This window comes from Sorex araneus, chromosome 2 (genome assembly GCF_027595985.1).
Source record: "Sorex araneus isolate mSorAra2 chromosome 2, mSorAra2.pri, whole genome shotgun sequence".
In the NCBI taxonomy this organism is placed as follows: Eukaryota; Metazoa; Chordata; class Mammalia; order Eulipotyphla; family Soricidae; genus Sorex; species Sorex araneus.
This window is the reverse complement of record NC_073303.1, coordinates 330316545-330339723: the sequence shown is the minus strand read 5'-3', so window position 1 is coordinate 330339723 and position 23179 is coordinate 330316545. Positions and strand designations below refer to the sequence as shown.

At 38.9% G+C, this 23179-nt stretch overlaps 1 protein-coding gene across 2 annotated transcripts in view; it reads left to right on the top strand.

Moving 5' to 3' along the window:
• SMCHD1 (structural maintenance of chromosomes flexible hinge domain containing 1) overlaps positions 1-23179 on the top strand; it is a 107360-nt gene that overhangs the window by 18502 nt on the left and 65679 nt on the right. For both annotated transcript variants that reach the window (XM_055126578.1, XM_055126577.1), the window contains exons 6-17: positions 4950-5064; positions 5185-5304; positions 10378-10544; positions 11626-11716; positions 12339-12549; positions 13372-13492; positions 13575-13758; positions 15939-16133; positions 18984-19097; positions 19633-19739; positions 21251-21333; positions 21485-21598. In XM_055126578.1, coding sequence (XP_054982553.1) covers positions 4950-5064; positions 5185-5304; positions 10378-10544; positions 11626-11716; positions 12339-12549; positions 13372-13492; positions 13575-13758; positions 15939-16133; positions 18984-19097; positions 19633-19739; positions 21251-21333; positions 21485-21598 — 1622 coding nt within the window. The remainder of the gene's footprint in view (positions 1-4949; positions 5065-5184; positions 5305-10377; positions 10545-11625; positions 11717-12338; positions 12550-13371; positions 13493-13574; positions 13759-15938; positions 16134-18983; positions 19098-19632; positions 19740-21250; positions 21334-21484; positions 21599-23179) is intronic.

The window sequence follows — 23179 nt, the reverse complement described above, 5'->3', positions numbered from 1 at the left end:
TGCTGTACTATCAATCCAGCCCCCTGTATTTCTTCTTTTCTCTCAGGGTTTGTCTATACACTTTCTCTTGTGGTTGCCATACAAATTTTAATAATTGTCTTGTTTCCTTGGAAAATGCTATAGGACTATATTGGATCTGTAGATTGCTTTAGGTAAAAAGGTCAATTTGAAATTCTTGCAGTCGATAAGCACTAAATTAATGTCTTCCCCCCTTTTTTTATGTCAAATAATAAAATAATAAGGTCAGTATCCAGCAGTTTTTAGAGTGTATGGGGCCACTTCCGAATGCTCAGATTTGCTTATGCCACGGACTTGACAGTCTGCTGCTCCGTCCCATTGTTGCTCAGTCACCATCAGACTAGATGCTAGTGGTTTGGGGAGTGGGCATAGGGCATGTAGTTCAGTGGCTTGAATTCTGGTATTACACGTGCTCTACCAACTTAACTATCAATAGCTATTTTTTGTTCTAGTAATGTCATAGTTTGCCATATATAGGTCTTTCACCTTTTTTGTTATTTTTACTCACATTCATCTTTTTGATGAAACTGTACAGGATTATTTTCTTAACTTCTCTTTTTCCCCAACTCATTGCATTTCATATTTGTTACATTGAAATGCATATTAAATACATATTATGTATTTCAATGCATGTGAAATTTGCATGCATTAATTTTGTATCCTGCCAGTTAATCGAACTAATTTATCCCAGAGTTTTAGGTGGAGTCTTTTTAGGATTTTCTTGCCCTTGCTGGTGCTGTTTTTGGTGGGTGTCTAATTGGACCATCCAAGTATGACTTTTTTTAGAAATTCCATAGTACATAAACACTTACTTGGTGTTGGGGGGTGTCCCACTGGGCAGTGCTCATTATTTACTCATGACTCTGGATCACTCCTGGTGGGGCCCGGGGATCGAACCTGAGTGGGCTGCGTGCAAGGCCAGCATCCTACCCACTCTACTATTTCTTCAGTCCCAGCGTTTTCCCCTCACACCTAGCAGTACTCAGGGACTAACTCCTGGCTCAGTGCACAGGAATCTCTCCCAGTGGTGCCAAGGATTGAATGTGGGCTTCCTTCTTGTAAACATGTGCTCTAGCCCTTTGAGCTTTCTCTGTGGCCCTTCATGCTATGTTTTTTCCTGTAACACACTTTGTTTTGTTTTTCTTTTGGGAGCTACACAGGGCTGTGCTCACTACTTATTCCTGACAGTGCTTGGGGATTATAGCAGAGCCAGAGATCAAGTGAGAACTGACTACTTACAAGACAAGTGCCTGAACCCTCCCAGCCCCCCGGGCCCCCCCCCCCCCCCGTGCACCAGCCCCCCCCCAGCACATTTTGTGAGGTTTGTTTTGATTTTTTTTTTGATTTTTGGGTCACACCCGGCGATGCACAGGGGTTACTCCTGGCTCTTCACTCAGGAATTACCCCTGGCGGTGCTCAGGGGACCATATGGGATGCTGGGATTAGAACCGGGGTCGGCCGCGTGCAAGGCAAACGCCCTACCCGCTGTGCTATTGCTCCAGCCCCCTTTTTTTGTTTTTGTTTTATTGTTTTTTTATTTTTTATTTTTTATTTTTTTGTCAGGTTTGTTTTGAGACCACACCCTGCAGTGCTCACAGGTCGCCCTGTCCCTGCATTTAGCTACCGAGAGTACCTCGCCCGCACGGCAGAGCCTGGCAAGCTACCCATGGCGTATTCGATATGCCAAAAACAGTAACAAGTCTCACAATGGAGACTTTACTGGTGCCCGCTCTAGCAAATCGATGAGCATCGGGATGACAGTGACAGTGCTTAGGGACAGTAGGGGTTGCTGAGAGTTGCACCTGGGTCTGCCATGTGCATGGCAAACACCCGACCTACTGTACTAACACTCTGCCCCCCCAGTATCACAAAAGAAACATTTTTTTAAAATTATTTTTTTATTAATAAATCACTGTGAGGGTACAGATACAGATCTACATAATTTCGTGCTTGTGTTTCAGTCATACACTGCTTGAGTACCCATTCCTCCACCAGTGCCCGATCTCCTCCACTGATGACCCCGGCATCCCTCCCAACCCCCATCCCATCCCCCTCTACCCCACCCCACCTCTGTTTCAGGGCATTCCCTTTTGTTCTCTCTCTCCTTTTGGGTGTTGTGGTTTGCAATGGAGGTATTGGGTGGCTGTCGTGTTCAATCTATAGTCTGCTTTCAGCACTCCTCTCCCATCCTGAGCGGGTCCTCCAAACACACTTTACTTGGTCTTCCCTTCTCTATCTGAACTGCCTTTTCCCCTAGCATGTGAGGCTGGCTTCCAAGCCATGGAGCAAACCTGGTACTTATTTCTACTATTCTTGGGTGTTAGTCTCCCATTCTGTTGTTTTATATTCTGCAGATGAGTGCGATTCTTCTATGTCTGTCTCTGACTCATTTCACTTAGCATGTCCATGTTGATCCACTTATATGCAAAGTTCATGACTTCATCTTTTCTGACAGCTGCATAGTATTCCATTGTGTAGATGTACCAAAGGTTACAAAAGAAATATTTTAAAAAACATTCAGTGCATGTCAGATCGTGATGATAGCAGCATCTCTTTTCTCAGGGGAGGACGAGGCGCGCCTGGTTGCCCTGTGCGTCTCCTCATTGCTTGGGTGGGCCTGGTTTGGGGGAGCATGCAGGCTCTCCCACCTGGGAACGTTCCTTAGAGGAAATTTCTTGGAGGTAAATTTGCTTTTTAAAAAGTTACTGGTTTATTTGTAAGTATTGGTGATGCTCAGGGCTACTTCAGGGTTGGTGCTTGAGGTTCCATCCATGGAAGTATTGTGACCTGGTCCCGGGGTGAAACTTTGTCCCTGGCTTGGGAATTCTGTACTCCAGCCTATTGAGCCCTTAGTAATAAGCCTTTTATTTAAGTTCAGCTCACAGTTTTGGGCTGGCAGATTTTTCTCTGTGCATTTTCAGATGTAATATTCTTCTGTCTTTTACTGTACAGTTTCAGCCCATTTTTCTACATCTGTCTTATTTTTGGTGTTTACTGCATTTTGGATTTCCTTCCATTCATCTTGTTTGGATCTGGTGGTGGAGCCATATCTTTTGTTCGATCAAAATATTTGTAGCTGTTATTCTCTCCTTCTCTTTCTAGAACATTTTACACTATGTGAAGTATTTTTCTTTAGTTGTTCATGTCTTTTTACCCATTTTGATATTTTCTAATCCTTTCTTCAGTTATTGCGGGTAAGTTCTTCAAGTGTAATTTGTATTCTTGAATTCTTCCATCTGTTCCACACCTTTTTACCCTTACCACTGATTATAGTACTGGTTCCAGTCTCATCCCAATGATTTATTTATGATGTTGGAAAATGGTGTCTCTGGAGACTTTTCCAGTATTTTGAGAGACCACGAGTGCCTGTTCTCTGATGTTATGGCACAGTTGGAGGTTCATTTGTTAATGATGTCTAGAAAAAGAAATCAGTTCCAATTATTATTATTCTGGCACTATTTTAAAATGTTCAGAAGCATTAGAAAAATTTGGAAAGCTGGTTCTACCTAGATGGTGAAGGATACATATAGATATATTTAGTCAGGAAGGACCATTTCAAAATGTAGTGGGATGGGCCCACAAACCATGCTTTCCTCCAGTTTCCAGGGAATGTTGCTGCAGCTGGTTGTGGTAAACACTCTGAGGACCATTTAGACTAGATGATATCTTTACTTTGGGTTTTGCCTTTTTAACTTTTGAATAACTTTGGGTCCTTTTGTTTCATTATTGTGATTAAGGTAGCATTGTTAGAATATAGAATTTTTTTGTGGTTTTGTTTGATATATAAAATAATGTGCGGTATACAAAGTATGATATAGAAATATTATATTTTTGTTTATGGAGTAAGAAAAAAATACTGCCTGTCCAGCACTGTGTCCGACTCTGCCCAGTGTTTCTCTACCTTTTCTGCCTTCTTTTCCCCTGGCCCTTCATGCTATGTTTTTGAATACAGAATTGAGGTTCAGTTTTGTATTCAGAGTTCAAGGCTTTTCTTTCTTTCTTTCTTTCTTTCTTTCTTTCTTTCTTTCTTTCTTTCTTTCTTTCTTTCTTTCTTTCTTTCTTTCTTTCTTTCTTTCTTTCTTTCTTTCTTTCTTCCTTCCTTCCTTCCTTTCTTTCTTTTTTTCTTTCTTTCTTTTTTATCAGACACTGTTCATTCCTGTGCTTTTTATTAAAAAAAAAGTAATATATGAGTGAAACCATACAGTATTTTTCCTTCTTCATTGACTCACTTAACAAGCCCCCCGGCATAATATCCTCCCCTTCCCCCCACCCAGCACCAAACAAGTTGTAGCAAAAGGCCAGATCTAATTTTTTCCTGTATCTGAGTAGTAGAGTAGTAGTCCACTGTGTGTGTGTATACATATACATATACATATATATACATATACACATATAGTGATATATATATGTTGTGATATATATCACAACAATGAAGTTGTGATATATATATATATATCTATCACAAGTTGTGATATATATATATATATATATCACAACTTCATTGTCCTCTCATGGCACTGGATAGTTGGATTGTTCCTGCATCCTGGCTTTTGTAAGTAGGTCATGGTGGAGGACATGGTGTGTGAAAAGATGCCACCGTACCAGTGGTTAGAATCACACTGGGTTATACTGGAGTTTTCAGGGTTTTTTTTTTTTTAATGAAAAAAATGTACATTTAGGGAACTATCAGTAAAAAGAAAGATGAATTTCAAAAAATGTAGGCTTCACCAGACGAGATAGAGTCTGCAAGAGTTCTGCATGAAGTAATAGAAAGGAATTACACAATCTCTGTTTAAAGATTTGGGCTACTTTTGGAATGAGGATTTTGCCTATTTTTGATCTTCTGAGAGAGGGGTATCATTTTAGTAACACTTTAAGTGCTATGCCAGTTTCTCTAGACATTTAAATATTTTTGTAATGTTTTATTTCAGTGATCATTCAGGATATGTCCGTCCAGTACCAGTCCCACGCAGTTTAAATAGTGATATTTCCTATTTTGGTGTTGGGGGCAAGCAGGCAGTGTTCTTTGTTGGACAATCAGCTAGAGTAAGTAAAAACTTTTCTTACATATTAAAGTTCATCCATTACTTTTAGGTTAATTCCATCTAATGTGTTAATAGTTTCTTTTAAGAACTTTTAAGAATCTTCTTTTTTAATATTTAATAGATGATAAGCAAACCTGCAGATTCCCAGGATGTTCATGAGCTTATGCTTTCTAAAGAAGATTTTGAGAAGAAGGAGAAAAAAAAAGAGGCAATATACAGTGGATATATTAGGAACAGAAAGGTACAATGCATTTTATGTCATTAATTGTGCATTTATACAATTATTACTTTGGATAGAGAGTAGAACTAGAATATCTTTTTTCAATTTTTGTATGAGTTATTAATATTGCAAACTTTTTTCTTGCAGAGTTTGTAAATCTTGTTGTATAATAATCATAGAACTAGAATCAAAACTAGTGATAGAAAATGGCTTTGTGGAAAAAAAAGACTGATTTAGTAAAATTTGCTCTCAAATTCTAATTTCATAAAATAAAATGTAGCTTTGGTTGCCTGGAAGCACATCTGGCCCGCTGAGCAGATCCTTGGGTCTTTCAAAGATTCCAAACACTGAGAATATGGGTCAAAACCTGGAATAACCACCAAAACCATCCAGAACGTTTAACATATTTGAATCTTGGTAGTGAAAATATGGCAGTGCTCTTCTCTTCAGCTTTTCTCTCTTTGTTTCTTTCTTTTTTGTGGGGGGGGGGGCTGGGAAGGGTCACACCCGGCAATGCTCAGGAGTTACTCCTGGCTCTGCACTCAGAAATTACTCCTGGTGGTGCTCAGGGGACCATATGGGATGCCAGGGATCGAACCTGGGTTGGCCGCATGCAAGGCCCTATCTGCTGTACTATCACCCCTGCTGTTCAGCTTTTCGTTATTTGAAACAATTTAGAACTTTCAAGTTTTACCATCTGATCTGGAGCGATAGCACAGCGGGGAGGGCATTTGCCTTGCTCGAGGCCGGCCCCGGGTTCGATTCCCAGCATCCCATATGGTCCCCTGAGCACTGCCAGGAGAGATTCCTGAGTGCAGAGCCAGGAGTAACCCCTGTGCATCGTCAGGTGTGACCCAAAAAGAAAAGAAAAAAAAAATGGCAGAACTTGTTTGTTTGGGGCTGGAGCAATAGCACAGCGGTTAGGCATTCGCCTTTCATGCGGCCGACCCGAGTTTGATTCCTCTGCCCCTCTTGGAGAGCCCGGCAAGCTATCGAGAGTATGGAGCCTGCGAGGCAGAGCCTGGCAAGCTACCTGTGGGTATTTGATATGCCAAAAACAGTAACAATAAGTCTCTCAATGAGAGACGTTACTGGTGCCCGCTCGAACAAATCGATGAGCAACGGGATGACAGTGACAGTGATTTTTTTTTTGAATATTTTTTTAATTTTTTTTTTAATTAATAGTTTATTTTTAATTAGTGAGTCAACGTGAGGGTACAGTTACAGATTTATACATTTTTGTGCTCATGTTTCTCCCTTACAAAGTTTGATAACCCATCCCTTCACCAGTGCCCATTCTCCACCACCAGTAAACCCAACATCCCTCCCCGCCTCCCCAGTCCCGTTTCCCCCCACCCCACACTGCCACTATGGCAGGGTATTCCCTTTTGTTCTCTCTCTCTGATTAGGTGTTGTGGTTTGCAATAAAGGTGTTGAGTGGCCATTGTGTTGTCTCTAGTCTATATTCGGCCCGCATCATCTTTCCCCCACATGACCAACAACCACATTTTAATTGGTGTTCCCTTCTCTGAGTTGCCCAGAATGAGAGAACAACCTCCAAGCCATGGTGACAACCTCCTGGTACTTATTTCTACTATTCTTAGATGTTAGTCTTATAGTCTATTATTCTATATTCCACAGATGAGTGCGATCTTTCTATGTCTGTCTCTCTCTTTCTGACTCATTTCACTTAGCATGATACTTTCCATGTTGATCCACTTATATGCAAACGAGTGACAGTGATTTTTAAAATTATTGTGGTGCCGGGGATTGAACCCAGGGTTCTCATAGGCACACCACCTTACCTTTACTCTCCTTACCTTTACTCTCTCTCTGACCTGACCCATTGCTGGCAGTTGAGTGGATGAAAGTAACATTTTCTTAAATTACTGGTAGACTTCAGAGTTTTTTCATATTTACTAACTGAAAGTTTTCCCATGCTTATTTTTCTGTCCAGAAAATTTTATTTTGCTTATCCTATCTCTTGCTCTTCAATTTTAATTGTTTAATAATTTGCTATTAATATACTTACATTAAAGAATTCTGTTGTACACCATACAACTGAAGTATATTTTATGGAAGTATTTTCCATGTGAAAAATGGGATTTGAGAACTTAAGTGATTTTACTTATAATTTTGTATGTACAATGAAGCTTGGCTAGAATCAAAGTTTCTTGGGTCATTTCTGACAACACTTTCGATTTGTGCTTTGTTTACTCCAACTAAATTTTGTGGGTGTATCATTCAGTCTGTAGGCCTTTTCTTTGACCTGACCTTCCAGTCTAATATGTACATGTTTATATGTGTGCTCTCTTTTTCATAATGTGGGATAATGTCTGTAGGTTTGGGATAGTTCTTGATCTATAATAGTACTCTTGTCTATTCATTGGGATTCTGTGTGTGTGTGTGTGTGTGTGTGTGTGTGTGTGTGTGTACCATATCCTCAATTATCTCGGATTACTATATTTATTTATTTTTGCTTTTTGGGTCATACCTGGAGATATGCAGGGTTACTCCTGGCTCTGCACTCAGGAATTACCCCTGGCGGTTTTCAGGGGACCATATGGAATGTGGGAATCGAACCCAGGTTGACCACATGCAAGGCAAACATCCTATCTGCTGTGCTATCGATCCAGCCCCAGATTACTATCTTTTGTCAGTATTTTTAAGGTTAAGTCAATCAAGTTAGACTTTATTTTTTAAAAAAATAGACAAACCTGTCTAGGTACTTTATTTATTGGTGGTGGTTGTGACTAAACCAAGAATGTGTGAGGAGAGTTTTTTTTAATTAGGAAATTCCAAATAAATTTAAATTAAATAGTATATGTTTATTAAAAAAAAACCTTTTTGCTTTAACCTAATGCTTTGCGGTCTTTATTTGTTCTTATAAACTTATATAGACATATTAACATGTACATTATTTGCATATGTTTAGTCCATTAGTGTCAGTAAAAGTTGAGATTATTTTTAAAAAAATAAATCAGGTGCTATGATTTACAGAGTTATTTATTAATCAGTTCCAGGCATATAGTGTTCTACACCAGTCCCATCACCTCTGTCAATTTTCCTCCATCAGTGCCCCTCGTTGCCCTCTAGCCTGGGACATTTCTGAGTTTGGTCGCTGTAGTTTGGATCTCCCGCTGTCAGTTTTGTTGGCTCCGTGGAACCGATATATAGATGGACCACAGCTTTGTGCTACCAGTTTGTTCACGTCCTCCGCCCTGTTGCATCCCGTCCGCCTCTGTTTACTTCCCCCCTCAATTCCCTGTCCTCATGTCTTAGGGACCAAAGTGATCTAAATGTTTCCTCTTTGATACCTTGGGTACCCTTCCTGTTATTCTGTGTGTGTGTGTGTGTGTGTTTTTTTTGTCACACCTGGCGATGTTTAGGGGTTTTTCCTGGCTCATGCACTCAGGAATTACTCCTAGTGGTGCTCGAGGGACCATATGGGATGCTGGGAATTGAACCTGGTCGGCCATATGCAAGGCAAACGCCCTCTCACTGTGCTATCCCTCCAGCCCCCCTGTGTGTCTGTGTTTTAATTGAATCAGACACCTCATCACCTCATCCCCCACTTCGCTTTTTGCAAGGTATGAACATTCTCTGAAAAAGGCCTGGAACCTAGACATTTTTTTTTTTTTAGACATTTTTTTTAAACTCCCTTTTCAGCACTGTTTTGAGAGCAGTGTTCAGGCTGTGTCCTGTTTTTCTTGTACACATAGGACTGGGTGTTGTTTTAGTACTAGCTATCCCGAACAAGGGTTCATCCCATTGTAGGTTGGTAAGTATCCTCATTTTTTTCCCTGGGATTTTTAGCTCAGTATTTTTCTTTTCCTTTATTTTAAAATCACTTTGCAATTATGATATGTAAAAAACTAAAGCACGCTGAGCGGCGTGCGCACTCGCGGGCTCTCCGGGCGGCTCTGTCTCACCACCCGCGTGTATGGGCTGGATCGGGTCGGCTGGTGGTCAAGGACAGGCGAAGGAAGAACGAGGAGCAAGCTGGTTGCTGATTAGTTACCGTTTATTCAATCTTCCATCTTTCTCATCTCCCGCACTTCCAGCTCCGGCCTCTCTCTGGATCTACTCCAGCCTCTTGCTTCTCTAGTCTCTCCTCCTACTTGTCTCTCTCACCTTGACCTCTAGGCTACACCCAGCCAGGTAGCAAAATCAACATAAGAAAGCCCTTCCTGAGGGCAGGGCATTCCAAAGCCCTTCCTCACTCTTAAGGTTTTTCTCCTTTCCTCAGTCCAAACACTTATTAACATCTTAATAATAGTTATTTTTGTATGGACATAGCAAGAGATACATTGAGGCTTGCAAGGCAGCTCCCCTGGCAACATCTTGCCACAGGCTCAGACTACAGCACTCAGGCCAGATTAATCACTCCTCACCCTAGCAGGGTCCAAATCTAGTTATCACTGTTTGGATCATGACAACATTTGTCCATGACCAAGCTCTTAACTTACAGTTAAGCATTAGGTACCTTGGCCAGGCCCATCTCGATGCCAGGGTAGCACACAACTCACCGCTTGCCCTGGGTTCGTCTCGTCCCTCGTCGGGACCCTGCTTTTGGGGGTGCTAGGAAGTAAGGGCAGCTGAGGCTTAGGTCGAGAGAACAGATGCCCAGGAGGAAAATATCATATAGAGTCAAATGACATAAGGTTACAAAAGTATAGCATTTGCTAAGTCTTTCTGTGTCCATACAAAAAGGACATGGCTCTGAATAAACTATGCAAAGGACTAAAGGAGAAGAGAAAAACAATGTTTACAAGTCAACAGAACAGTAAGAAAGAAGCTACAAATAAACAAAGAGGAATGGGAGCACTGTAATGGGAGTAACCCAATAAACCTGAACTACCTGAGGCTATGTTATCCTACAATGATATAGTCACAGTCACAGTTCATTAACCTATATAAAGGGCCCTTGTCAGCATTGCCATATATTCATCTGACTTATATGTAGTCTCTTTCCACAGAAAGGTTTTTAAAGCCTCTTTTTGATACTATCCAAGTGACGCATGAGAAGCAGATGTAAATGTTACTCGTGTAATTATATTGTGTCTAATCTGTTGTGTCTATTCACTCTTGTAGCCTTCTGATTCTGTTCACATTACAAATGATGATGAGAGATTTCTGCATCATCTTATCTCAGAGGAGAAGGAAAAGGAGAGCTTTACTGCTGTGATCATCACAGGGGTACAGCCAGGTCACATACTGTACCTGAAAAATTATTTCCATCTTTGGACAAGACAGTTAGCGTAAGTAATTCTATTTGATTCAGAGCATGTTGTTGTTATTTTTTTTAACCTTTTTGGGTCACACCCAACAGTGCACAGGGGTTACTTCTGGCTCAGGAATTACCCCTGGCGGTTTTCAGGGGACCATATGGGATGCTGGGAATCAACCCTGGCGGGCCGCATGCAAGGCAAAGGCCCTACCCACTGTGCTATTGCTCCAGCCCCATTGTTGGTTTCTTAAGACAACACTCTATGAATACGTTACAGCCATGTTTGTCTGCTTTGCTCCTATGGTAACTAGTACCCTGATGGTTCCCTGGACACTGCCAGGAGTGATCTCCCAGGTGCACAAAACTGGGAGTAGCTCCTGAGTACTGCCAGATGTGGCTAAAAACAGAACATTGTGATATAGGAGAGAAGAGAAAGGAGTTACAGAATAATGTGCTGGTGTTAAGACATGCATTTTTATACAATCCTGGACATTTCAGTTCTTCTTAAATATCCTTGAAAGATAGAATTATAACTTTGCCTTCTAGTTGGTTTTGTTGAATGTTTTTTGGGGTGTAAAGTTTGTGGGCTTTGAATTTGGAAAGCCCTGAATTGAGGGCCATCTCTCAACTCTAGTTGAGAAAACAGGAAAACTTAAGAAAGGTATTAGTTATTTTTCTTTTTGGGTCACACCTAGAGATGCTCAGGGCTTACTCCTAGGTCTGTAGTCAAGAATTACTCCTGGCAGTGCTTGGGGGACCATATGGAATGCCAGGGATTGAACCCGGATCAGCAGCTTGCAAGGCAAATACCAGACCTGCCGCACTATGGCTCTAGTCCCCAAAACTTAAGGAAGTTTTAAGAGACTTAAAAAAAAAACCTTAAGAAAACTGTGTAAACTTCTTGCACCTAATTTCTCTATAAAATGAGGATTTTCAATACCTGCATCTCAGGATTGTTGTTATTCATTAAACGAGTGACTGCTCTTCAAATGTTTAATAAGAGACTGCCTTAGCATCTTTTTGATAATGCTCACTAACACAAGCTTTTGGTCGAGGAGTTTCTGTATGGTAATTTTATGTAGATTAAATTTATAAATATTATTGTGTTTAAGGCATATTTATCATTACTATATTCATGGCCCAAAAGGAAATGAAAAACGGACATCCCAAGAAGCTGGACCTTTCAACAATATTGACATTGAAGTAAGATTTTATTATTAGTTCTCTGTTCTAGTTTTAGGATATTGATTTTTAAAAAAATCAATAATTAGACAAATGGTTAAAGAGAATATACTTTTCTATGTGTTCTAACGTTTTTCTGGCAATATTTTTTATTGTAGTAATTTATCTTCCCTATCTGCAAAAGCTATTAGTTGTTGCTGAACATCATATTTCAAAGCAGGGAGGAAAGGAAACAAATAGTTTTCTTTTCATTCATATCAGCTTTACGATGCTGAAGCAAGATTTGAATGCATAAAACACTTGAGTTTTATGCATCCAAATGTTTGATTCTCAGTATCTTTGTCCATATATTAATATTTCATATACATTATTTTTCTGCTTACCTCTGCCAAAAACGTTTGAATTAAATGTACTCATGACTTCCCGGCCTTTCATTTCAACTTTGCTCTTTCTTGCTTTGTTTTTTAATATATTCTTCATCAAGGTACTACTTAACTTTTAACTTACCCATAAATAAGTATGCATATTTGTTATCCTAAATGCTTCTGTATGTAAAAGTAGATTTTATTTGTTGTTGGATCATAGCTGAGAATGAAAGTAGTCATCACAGAATTTAATTAGTTTTGTTCTATTTCTATTTTAGATTTCTATGTTTGAAAAGGGAAAGACACCTAAAATTGTCAACTTAAGGCAAATACAAGATGACATGCAGACACTGTATATAAACACAGCATCTGATAATTTTGAGTTCAAGGCTCATGTTGAAGGAGATGGTGTAGTAGAAGGAATTATTCGATATCACCCATTTTTATATGATAGAGAAACATATCCTGATGATCCATGCTTTCCATCAAGTATGTTATTCTTTTTTTTTAATTCCTTTTTTAGCTTTTACTGTGAAGGTGTAATTTTGACTAGTTACTTTTTTTTTTCCCCGCTTTTTGGGTCACACCCAGCAATGCACAGGGGTCACTCCTGGCTTTGCACTCAGGAATTACTCCTGGCGGTGCTGAGGGGACCATATGGGATACTGGGAATCAAATCTGGGTCAGCCGCGTGCAAGACAAATGCCCTACCTGCTGTGCTATCGCTCTAGCCGCCCTTTTTGTTTGTTTTAAACTATGATTATTAGCTGGCCTATTAGGGTTAGGTAACAAATTTTTTTTATACGTAAATCTTAAGATACAGAGGAATAAAGTAGTAGCTCTACGAAATACTCTATTTTCTCATTTATCTATTAACTTTTTTTGTTGTGTACTAAATATTAAGCTATTATATATTCTTCATATTTTCTTCCCATTTTCTTTGTAGATATTATGAAGAGTTATTTGGTTTTGTTTTGTTTTGGGGCCACAACTGGCAGTGACCAGAGATCATTGCTCTTCCTGGCTCTGTGCTCAGGGATTATTCCTAGTAGGGCTTAGGGGACCATCTGTGGTGCTGGGGATGGAGCTTGGGTCATCCACATGCAAGGCAGGTGCCCTGCCCTCTGGGTTGTTGCTCTGGCCCCACGTTCATGATTCTTAACGTGCAGATTTTATTTTTAGAACAAAATGTGAAGGGTTTTTTTTTAAGTTTTTCTTTGAACAAAATTTAACAGAAATTGACTTCTCAGTGATAAAAATTGTGTAAACTTTATATTAGCCATTTTTTTCCCACTTCCTCCTTTGTTCTAGAACTAAAGGATGAAGATGACGATGAGGATTTTTTCATACTCGATAAAGCAGCAAGAGGTAAAAGGCCTATTTTTGAATGTTTTTGGAATGGACGACTGATACCATATACATCTGTTGAAGAGTAAGTTTTCAGTTTCACTAAAATTATATCATCTGATGACCTGACTTTTCTATATACTAATGGATATTTTGTTTTATTCAAGCTTTGACTGGTGTACACCTCCTAAGAAGAGAGGGCTTGCACCCATTGAATGCTATAATAGAATATCCGGCGCATTATTCACTAATGACAAATTCCAGGTCAGCACAAATAAACTGACTTTCATGGATCTTGAACTGAAGTTGAAAGATAAGAACACCCTTTTTACACGGATTTTAAATGGACAGGTAGGATATTTTAAATATTACATTTCGAAAATATTTTCTAATCTTGTATTTTAAGTAAAGAAAAATAATAATTTAGATTTATGTTGAATTTTCCCGATTTTTCATCTTAGTGAAAAGCATGATTTTTTTCTTTAGGAACATTTATGGATTCCTCTAGGTGTCAAATGAAACCACTTAATTTCAAACTAATCCGACCATGTTTGGGTGAAATCGATAGATCTTTGTTAAATCTGAACTCAAGACCTGGGTATAGGTATGGGAGCTATAGAAACATGCCCACTTTATGGCTTTCTCTGATACTTATTTGCATATTAATGACCTAAGTCTAATTAATCCCATCTTGATTGTGAAATTGAGGTAGAAATAAACTTTGAGGGTAAAAGGTGATCAGTATAAAATATATGAGTCAATAGTAGAAAAATACTTTAAAATTGGATAGTGTATCAGAGCATTCTTAGGCATTGACTCTCTGTGACCCCTTTTTTGCCCATGAAACGCTCATGCAAGGACTTCTAGGAACACCTTAGATTCTCATTACACATTTGATTTTGAATTAATTTTTGTATGTTGTATGCTAGGAAATCCTTCTACTGTTGCCAGTGTTTGGTGGTGATAGCCAAATTTTTTGCAGCCTCATGTGGGGTCTAAGCCCACATTTTAATTTGGTTTTTGGTCAAACCCAGCAGTAATAGGGGAAGGTGTAAACATTAGTAAGAGTTAAATCTGATCCTATTGCTTATGAAGTATATTCTTAACCCACTGAATGATTTCTCCATTCTTGAGCCACAATTCTTCCCTTGTGGGGTGGGGTTATGCTCAGGAATCACTCCTGGCAGGGTTCAGAGGACATAGGATCAAACCCAGGTTAGCCAACACTCCACCCGCTGAATTATCTTCTGGTTCCTGTATGATGCTCTTATTCAGAGTTCTTATTTTAGTGATACTCTAATTGAATGCTACTAAAAATTAATCCGAAGTCATTATTAATGTCTGAATTTCCTTTAGAAAGCGATGTATAGTGGAATTCGATGTGTTGGAAGAAATGAACTTGCATAACTTTATACATTGTCTATTCTTTGAAAACACGTACTGGGACTGGAGCGATAGCACATCGGGTAGGGCATTTGCCTTGCACGCAGCTGACCTGGGTTCTAATTTCCAGCATCCCATATGGTCCCCCGAGGACCGCCAGGAGTAATTCTTGAGTGCACGAGCCAGGAGTAATCCTGTGCAATGCCTGGTGTGACCCAAAAGGCAAAAAAATAAAAGAAAACACATACTATAGAGTTTGTCTTCCTTATTCAGTATCCCTAAGTCAGGCATTAAACATAAAATATACCCACTTGCAATTCAGCATACTTTCAATGGGATGAAGAATGATACGCAATTACACATTTTATTGGGAATCTTAGAAATCACATGTATTAGAAAAGTTGTAATTTTATGATTTAATTCCTCTGAATTTGTAAAAGGGAGTCAAAAGTTATTTTAGATTGGTTTTTCTCCCTTCCCTTTTCCTCTTCAGGCATCTTACTTTATTTTGTTTTATTATTTTATTCCTCCCATATTCCCTAGTGACATTTTAATATCATAGGTATACTATATATGTTTATTCTGTGCATATGTATCAATGCTTTTAAACTTTACTGCCTTATTGAAAATGTTAATAGTTCGTAGTGAGTTGGTATCCACTTAACTTTTCTTTTTTTTTTTTTGCTTTTTGGGTCACACCCGGCGATGCACAGGGGTCACTCCTGGCTCTGCACTCAGGAATCACCCCTGGCGGTGCTCAGGGGACCATATGGGATGCTGGGATTCGAACCCGGGTCGGCCGCGTGCAAGGCAAACGCCCTACCCGCTGTGCTATCGCTCCAGCCCCTCCACTTAATTTTTCTAACATCAGCTAATTTCTTCTTTCATAGGCAGGCACTGGTATTTTTTTAAATGCTTTTTTTGGTTTTTGTTTTTAAATGTATCCTAAGATTTAAAGGGTGGGAAAATTTTGTAGTTCTCACTGTAGTTTGAGACCTTGGCCTCAAAGATAATGATGGCAATGGTTTCGTATTTCTTTGTTAGAAATACAAATTTCTAAGGTAGGTTTTTAGGTATGCTGAACTTAGCATCAATTGTTTTACTGTTTCTTAGTTGCTATATTTCGTAAACTTTTAAAATTTTTACAGGAACAGCGAATGAAAATTGACAGAGAATTTGCTTTATGGCTAAAGGATTGCCATGAAAAATACGACAAACAAATAAAATTTACACTTTTTAAAGGAATAATTACACGTCCCGATCTACCTTCTAAAAAACAAGGTCCCTGGGCAACGTACTCTGCAATAGAATGGGATGGAAAAGTATACAAAGCAGGACAACTGGTAGGTTTAATGTTGTAAATCCTGTCTTTAGTAGCATTTGAAACTAAATCAGATATGTTAGAATTTAATAGCGGCCCAAAATAATGTGTATTATTGACCGCTCAGGAGCCAGGAGAGAAAAGATCACACTGATTGTACATATATAATTTAATTAATTAATTAATTTATTTATTTGTTTGCTTGCTTGCTTTTTGGGTCACACCTGGCGATGCACAGGGGTCACTCCTGGCTCTACATATATAATTGTAAATGGCTCTTTATATATATATATTACAATTTTTTAATTAGTTATTGTGAAATTATAAAGTTATTCATGATTGGGTTTCAGGTTTACAGTGTTTAAGACCCATCCCTTCCCCAGTGACAACTTCCCTCTATCACTGTCACCACCTCCCATCCCCATGTGTCTCCAACAAGTGTCTGTGTCTCCACCAGACACTTAGATCTGCTTCTGTGAGAGGCATTTTCTGTATGTTTTTGCAATGTGACTTATAGTGCTGTTGTCAAGGGGTTCCTTCATCACTCTTGAGCACCTTTTAGGACCACTTTTTTCTCCACCATAGACATTGCCCCCTCCCTAGATTGTTCTGCAGCCTCATTGAGTGTCTTATTTCTTATTGAATACCAGTTCTCATGGTCTTTCTTTTTTACTGTTTTGGGTATTTGTTACTCTACCATTCTGTTTCTTTATCTCCTGTGTATGAGAGATATCATTCTGTTGGTTTCTCTCCCTCTGACTAACTTCACTCAGCACAATATTCTCTGGGTCCCTCCATGTAGCAACAAATTTCATCACTTCATCTTTTCTTATGCCTGGGGAATACTCCATTGTATAGATGTACTATAGTTTCTTTATTCAGTCGTCTCTTGTTGGGCATGTGGGTTGTTTCCAGATTTGGGCTATAGTGAATTATGTTGCATGGAACATAGGGGTGCCAGTCTTTTCTCCATATTGTTAAAGAAAAGTCCTGTTTTTTGTTTTTTGTGTTTTTTTTTTTTTTGCCAAAGACCCAACTAGCGAAGTTTTTACTGTTTTTCACACTAATGCTTGCTCAGTTTTTTCCTTTGGGAAGGAAGGGGTATACCTGGCCTTGCTCAGCAGAACATCCTGGCTCTGGGGTCAAGGGCCAGTTCTTGGTGCGCCATATGCAGTGCTGAGATTCAGATAATTTTCTTAATTGCGTCCACATATAAGGCAAGTGCCCTTCCTTCTGTAGTTTGTCTCTAGTCCCATTTTTCAAAAAAACATAGTAATGAAGGGGGCTTGAGACATATCGTATGCAGGGCTCTTGCCTTCTGTAGTTGTCTTCAGTCCCATTTTTGAAAAAAGCAGTAATGAAGGAGGCTTGAGGCATACGGTAGCAGGGTTCTTGCCCATGTCCCAACTGGGTTCAGTCCCCAACACCCCACGTGGTTCCTCAAGCTCCAACAGGCATGATTCTTGTATGCGGAGTCTGGAGTAATCCCTGAGTACCACCAGATGTGACCCCTACCCCCCATTTTATACTAAATTAATGAGCATGTATATTTTTATTCAATATCTGCTGAATATTGAAATCTGGGAGATCTACTTGTCCTTAGGGATGTTAATAGTTGTCATGTAGACAACCTAAAAACAAATAATAGAAGGGGAAAAGTGCAATAAAAAGAGAATGAATAATACTGTAGCACTTTAAGGCAGGAAAGTATTTTACTTAAGGCTAGGAGAAGAGAGTAAATAGTAAAATTCTTTAAATTAAAATTTAAATCAAGAAATTCCACAAAAAGAGGTGACATTTATATGTAACTTGGAAGAGGCAGAGACCTGGCTTTACACACATAAATCACAAAGATAGAAGCCCATTTTTCTCAGAATGTCATAAATTTGAAGGCTTGGAATTAGAGTGAATCAATAGACAGTAGCTATAGTTTGACTTTCTAAGGAGGAGTTAGTGAAGGAGATTGAAGCTGTTAGCTATGAGGGAACCTAGGAGAATAGGGTGTCTCTGAAATCAGATAGTTATAAGAAGTAGGAAGAAATTGGTCTTATCAAATAAATGCTATTTGGAACTTTCTCAGAGAAGATCATCTGAATTAAAAAGATCGAGGGCTGTAGAGGGAAATGGGACACAGCAGAGTTCGCTTCTCCTTCCAGGTAGTGTGCGCATATGAGGAGAAATCTTTTAGGAATGAAACCAGTAAGGTAGGTTGGATGTAAACTCTGGAATTCTCAGGAATTTGAGTATAATGAAAGAAAATTATGGTAGGTTTTTTCCAAGCCAAGTACAGGAAACTATCTTAGGGAAAATTTAGTCAGCATGTTTGAAAGAAACAAGCTGAACAGAACTTAAATTACTCTAGTCTGAAAGAGTAGAGTAAGTCTGAAAGACAAGACTTTATGGGGATAAAAAGGATTGAGGTGGTTGAGCATTCCTTAATGCATTTTGATGGTGCTCTGGATCTAAATTTGTCCACCACCATGATGTTTTTGTATGAAGACTTGGCTGTCTTTACAAAGATATGAGTACACTTGAGGAAGACATAACAGAACTTTCTGGGATATGGACTTAAATGCACTGCACTGTAGCACTGTCGTCCCATTGTTCATCGATTTGCTCGAGCGGGCACCAGTAACGTGAGACTTGTTACTGTTTTTGGCATATCGAATACACCACGGGTAGCTTGCCAGGCTCTGCCGTGCAGGCGGGATACTCCCAGTAGCTTGCCAGGCTCTATTAATTATTAAAATACTAGGATGCTATCTTCAGTAATTTTTTTCTAATACAAATAGTTCTGTGGTTATGATGAAATATCAAGTGTTCCTTTTGGTGAATATTGACAATAAGGTCTTTTTTAAAAACTAAATTCTAGGTCAAGACAATCAAGACACTTCCTCTCTTTTATGGGAGCATCGTGAAATTTTTTCTTTACGGTGACCATGATGGAGAAGTATATGCTACAGGAGGAGAAGTTCAAATTGCAATGGTAAGACAGAATTTTTGTTTTTAAACATTGAGAGTTTCATGTACAACTTTTGCTTAAGTGTTGAAATATGAAGTGTTTTGTATTTTGGTTTCACTTGACTTTGCTGTTGGATAAAGTTGTCTTAGCATTAGACTTTTGTTTCATATATGTTAATAATCTATAGACCATATCTATCATCAGTGCCCAGAATTTTACGTACATTATTCCCGATTATCACAATAATTTTGAAAAGTGCATATTTTATTCTAGGGCTGTAATGTTACACATTGGAGCTAGAACCTTATCTTTAGAAATAATTAACCCCAAAACTATTTATCCTTATACTGTGCTTTTGTTAATATTTACATTTATTAGACTTTCTAAGTTACTTTAAATAAACTTTGAAAGGTTACACGAAAATGGAAATATTGTAGTGTACTTAATAATTAATTGCTAATGGAATTTATATGCTCTGGTAATATATATTTGAATAAGTGGATGCTTCCTTTACAGCTAAATTTGAGTAGTTTTGAAATGTTCTTATAAATTTATTTAGGAGCCTCAGGCACTATATGATGAAATAAAAACTGTTCCAATTGCAAAGCTGGATAGAACAGTTGCTGAGAAAACTGTGAAAAAATATGTAGAAGATGAAATGGCAAGGTAAGTCACATTTCCAAGGTGCAGGACAGAAATAACAAGAAAAATCAAAAGGAAAATCTTCATGCTTTTAACTTCTTGAGCATACCGTTATTCTAATAAGGAATTTGTATTCTAGCGTGTATATTGAGACAAATTTCTTGCTGTTAATAAAATAGTTCTAGTTAGGAAATCCTATCTTAGAATGAAAAATTTATTTTGTTTTTGTTTTGGGGCCACACCCAGTGATGTTCAAGGGTTACTCCTGGCTCTGTACTCTGGAATTAGTCCTGGTTGTGTTTGGGGGACCATATGGGGTGCTTGAAATTAAACCCAGGTTGGCTGTGTGCAGGGCAAGGTCCCCCACCACTGTACTATCTCTCCAGCCCTGAACATTTTCAATTCGTAAATGTAACTGTTTCAGGCACTAAATTTCAGGAAGATTTAAAAATAGTTCCTTTGAACTGTAACTAAAAGAAAATTGGAAACACTTCCTAAGAGGTAAAGATTAGTACTTAAAGAAACTAAAAGGAAGCAGAAGAACAATTCTCTGGTTTTATAGAACGCAGTTATTTATTTATTTATTTATTTATTTTTTTGCTTTTTGGGTCACACCCAGCGATGCTCAGGGGTTACTCCTGGCTTTGCACTCAGGAACTACTCCTGGCGGTGCTTGGGGGACCATATGAGATGCCGGGGATCGAACCCGGGTCGGCCGCGTGCAAGGCAAACGCCCTACCCGCTGTGCTATCGCTCCGGCCCCAGAACGCAGTTATTTTAATTTTTACCAAATCTCACTGAATATTTCTTTTGTTTTTGTTTTGTTTTGGGGTCACACCCTACAGTGCTCAGGAGTTACTCCTGGCTCTGCAGTCTGGAATTACTCCTGGCAGGGTTCAGAGGCCATGTGGGATGACAGGGATTGAACCTAGGTCATCGACATGCAAGGCAGATCCATTGAGCTATCTTTAGCCTCTCTTCTGTTCTTGTACACAGTCCTGTTTCTTAACATATACTTGTGCTATTTTGTTTGTCTGCTTTTGGTTTTGGATTTTGGGCCATACCCTGCAGTACTCAGGGCTTACTCCTGCCTTTGTACTCAGGGATCACTCCTGGTGAGCTTGGCGAATCATAGGTAGCACTGTAGCACTGTAATTGGACCTAGGTTGACTGTGCATGGCAGTCACCCTACACTCTACTGTCTTTCTGGCCCCACTTTTGCTATTAATAGAAAAATTACAAAAACTTGGATAATTCGTGGTTCATAATATCAGAGGTTTTGTTTGACTTTTTCAGAGTTATGACAATGATTATGTAGGAAACCTTTTTATGTTACTACATAGAATTTCAGGTTTCACTCAAAATATATAAAATAAAGTTTCTAGTATGTTGTAACATGCATTGAAGAGACCTGAAATTATACCTTCAAATATGTAAGTTAATGTTAACTCAGTTTTAGAAAGTTTTTATAACTTATTTTTAACTCAGTTCATAATTAATACAATTTGTGAAACATTAATGTGGTGTCTTAATAGGCTCCCTGATAGATTGTCTGTAACTTGGCCTGAGGGAGATGAATTACTGCCAAATGAAACAAGACCTGCTGGAACCCCTATTGGTATGTTTTTATTCTTAATTAAAAAAAAAAAGTTTTCCTTTGTCTTACATTTTCATACATAAGACTATGAGAAATTAAAATGCAATGTGAAAACCCAGCAGATTCCTCATATTCTTTGTAACTAAGAGACTTCTAAATTCTAACCTAATAGGTGCATTAAGAATTGAAATACTGAATAAAAAGGGGGAAACAATGCAAAAGCTTCCAGGAACAAGTCATGGAGGATCAAAGAAACTCCTTGTTGAGCTTAAAGTTATATTACACTGTAAGTATACAAATTAATTTGGAATTTAAATGTTGTTCTTTATTCCTGTAATTATTGGTGACCCAGCAATCTTGTAGACACAATGGATTTGGTTAGTGAGAAATTTCAGGAGTGTTTTCCATTTGAGCTTTTTGTGAGCTCTCCTCCAAGTGAGTCTCAGAAGACTTAGGCCTGAGGAAGTGATGCGGGTCGGGCCTTTGGTTTTGGGGTCTCCTTGGGCCACACTTGGTGCTGTGGGTTCTCTCAAGCAGCAGTGGTGATACTCAGGTACTTGGAATCATACTGAGTTTGGCTGCCTGCAAGGCATGAGCCTGGTCTCGATTTGATCTCTCTGAACCCAGAGTTTTCAAATAATTTTTTAATTAAAAAAAATTTAAATACCGCAGAGTAAAATACAGAATTTTCCCATAATGTAAGTAGGTAAGTGGGTGGGTGAAAACTAATATAGTTGCGTACATATGTATAGGATTTTGTGCTAGATAGGAATTTAGATTACTTAATATTTGATATCTCAAAAAATTACTTGGGCTTAGAAGTACTTGGTTCAAGTACCTAGCATCTTTTTAAATTTTTTTTTAAAATTTATTTAATTTTATTTTTTAATTGAGTTACCTTGAACAGTTACAGGGCTTTTAGGATCGAGACTCAGTCATACTATCTCAAAACACCCATCCCTTCACCAGTGCACATGTTCCACCTACCACCAATAATCCCAGCATACCCCCACCTCCCACTCCCTCTCTGCCTGTGTGGCAGATCACTTTACTCTTTCCTTACTTTGATTACATTCAATTTTCGACAGGAAACTCAGTATCATTATTTGGTATTTTATCCCCAAGAGTCAGACCTGTCGGATTGACATCATTAGATTGTATGTTTTCTATTGTTGGTAACAAAGAGAATATGATGTTGCATGCGAAAGTGGCCGCCCAGATTTGGAATTCTGGCATTAAATCCAGAGGTATTTCTGCGAGCAGCCACTGCATTCCGAGATTGGTTTCTGTGCTGCTGGGATCATGGCTGTTCAGGAGCGGAGGAGCTGTCCATGGGCGACCACTCAGGGTCTCATTTGGGCAGGAGGCAGGGCCTGTTCTGCCTTCCCCATCGCAAGATTCCCTATGCATCCCGTCCCATCACTGCAAACTCCTACCTCTCTGTCCTTTTGATTCTGAATGGTGGCAGTCGCCATGCTGTCAGCAGGGGGGGAAAGGCCATAGCATCTTTTTTTTAAAAACATTTTTTTTTTTTTAATAAGGGACAACTGTATTTTAATGTTCACTCTGTATTTCTTGAATTTGAAATTTTAGCTTTGTTAGCTTTCGCTGGTCATTATCTTTGCCTTAACTACCTAAACATCAAAATCTTTTTTTCTTTGGGTCACACCACTGATGCTCAGGCGTTACTCCTGGTTCTGCCTCCTGGTGGTGCTCAGGGGACTATATGGGATGCTGGTGCAAGGCAAACGCCCAGCCTATTGTACATCATTCTGGCCCCTCATTCTTTATTTTTAATAAAGCTATTTCACTATATACTTTTTTCTGATTCCAGAATTATAGTCATTATGTGCCTATTTCTAACACT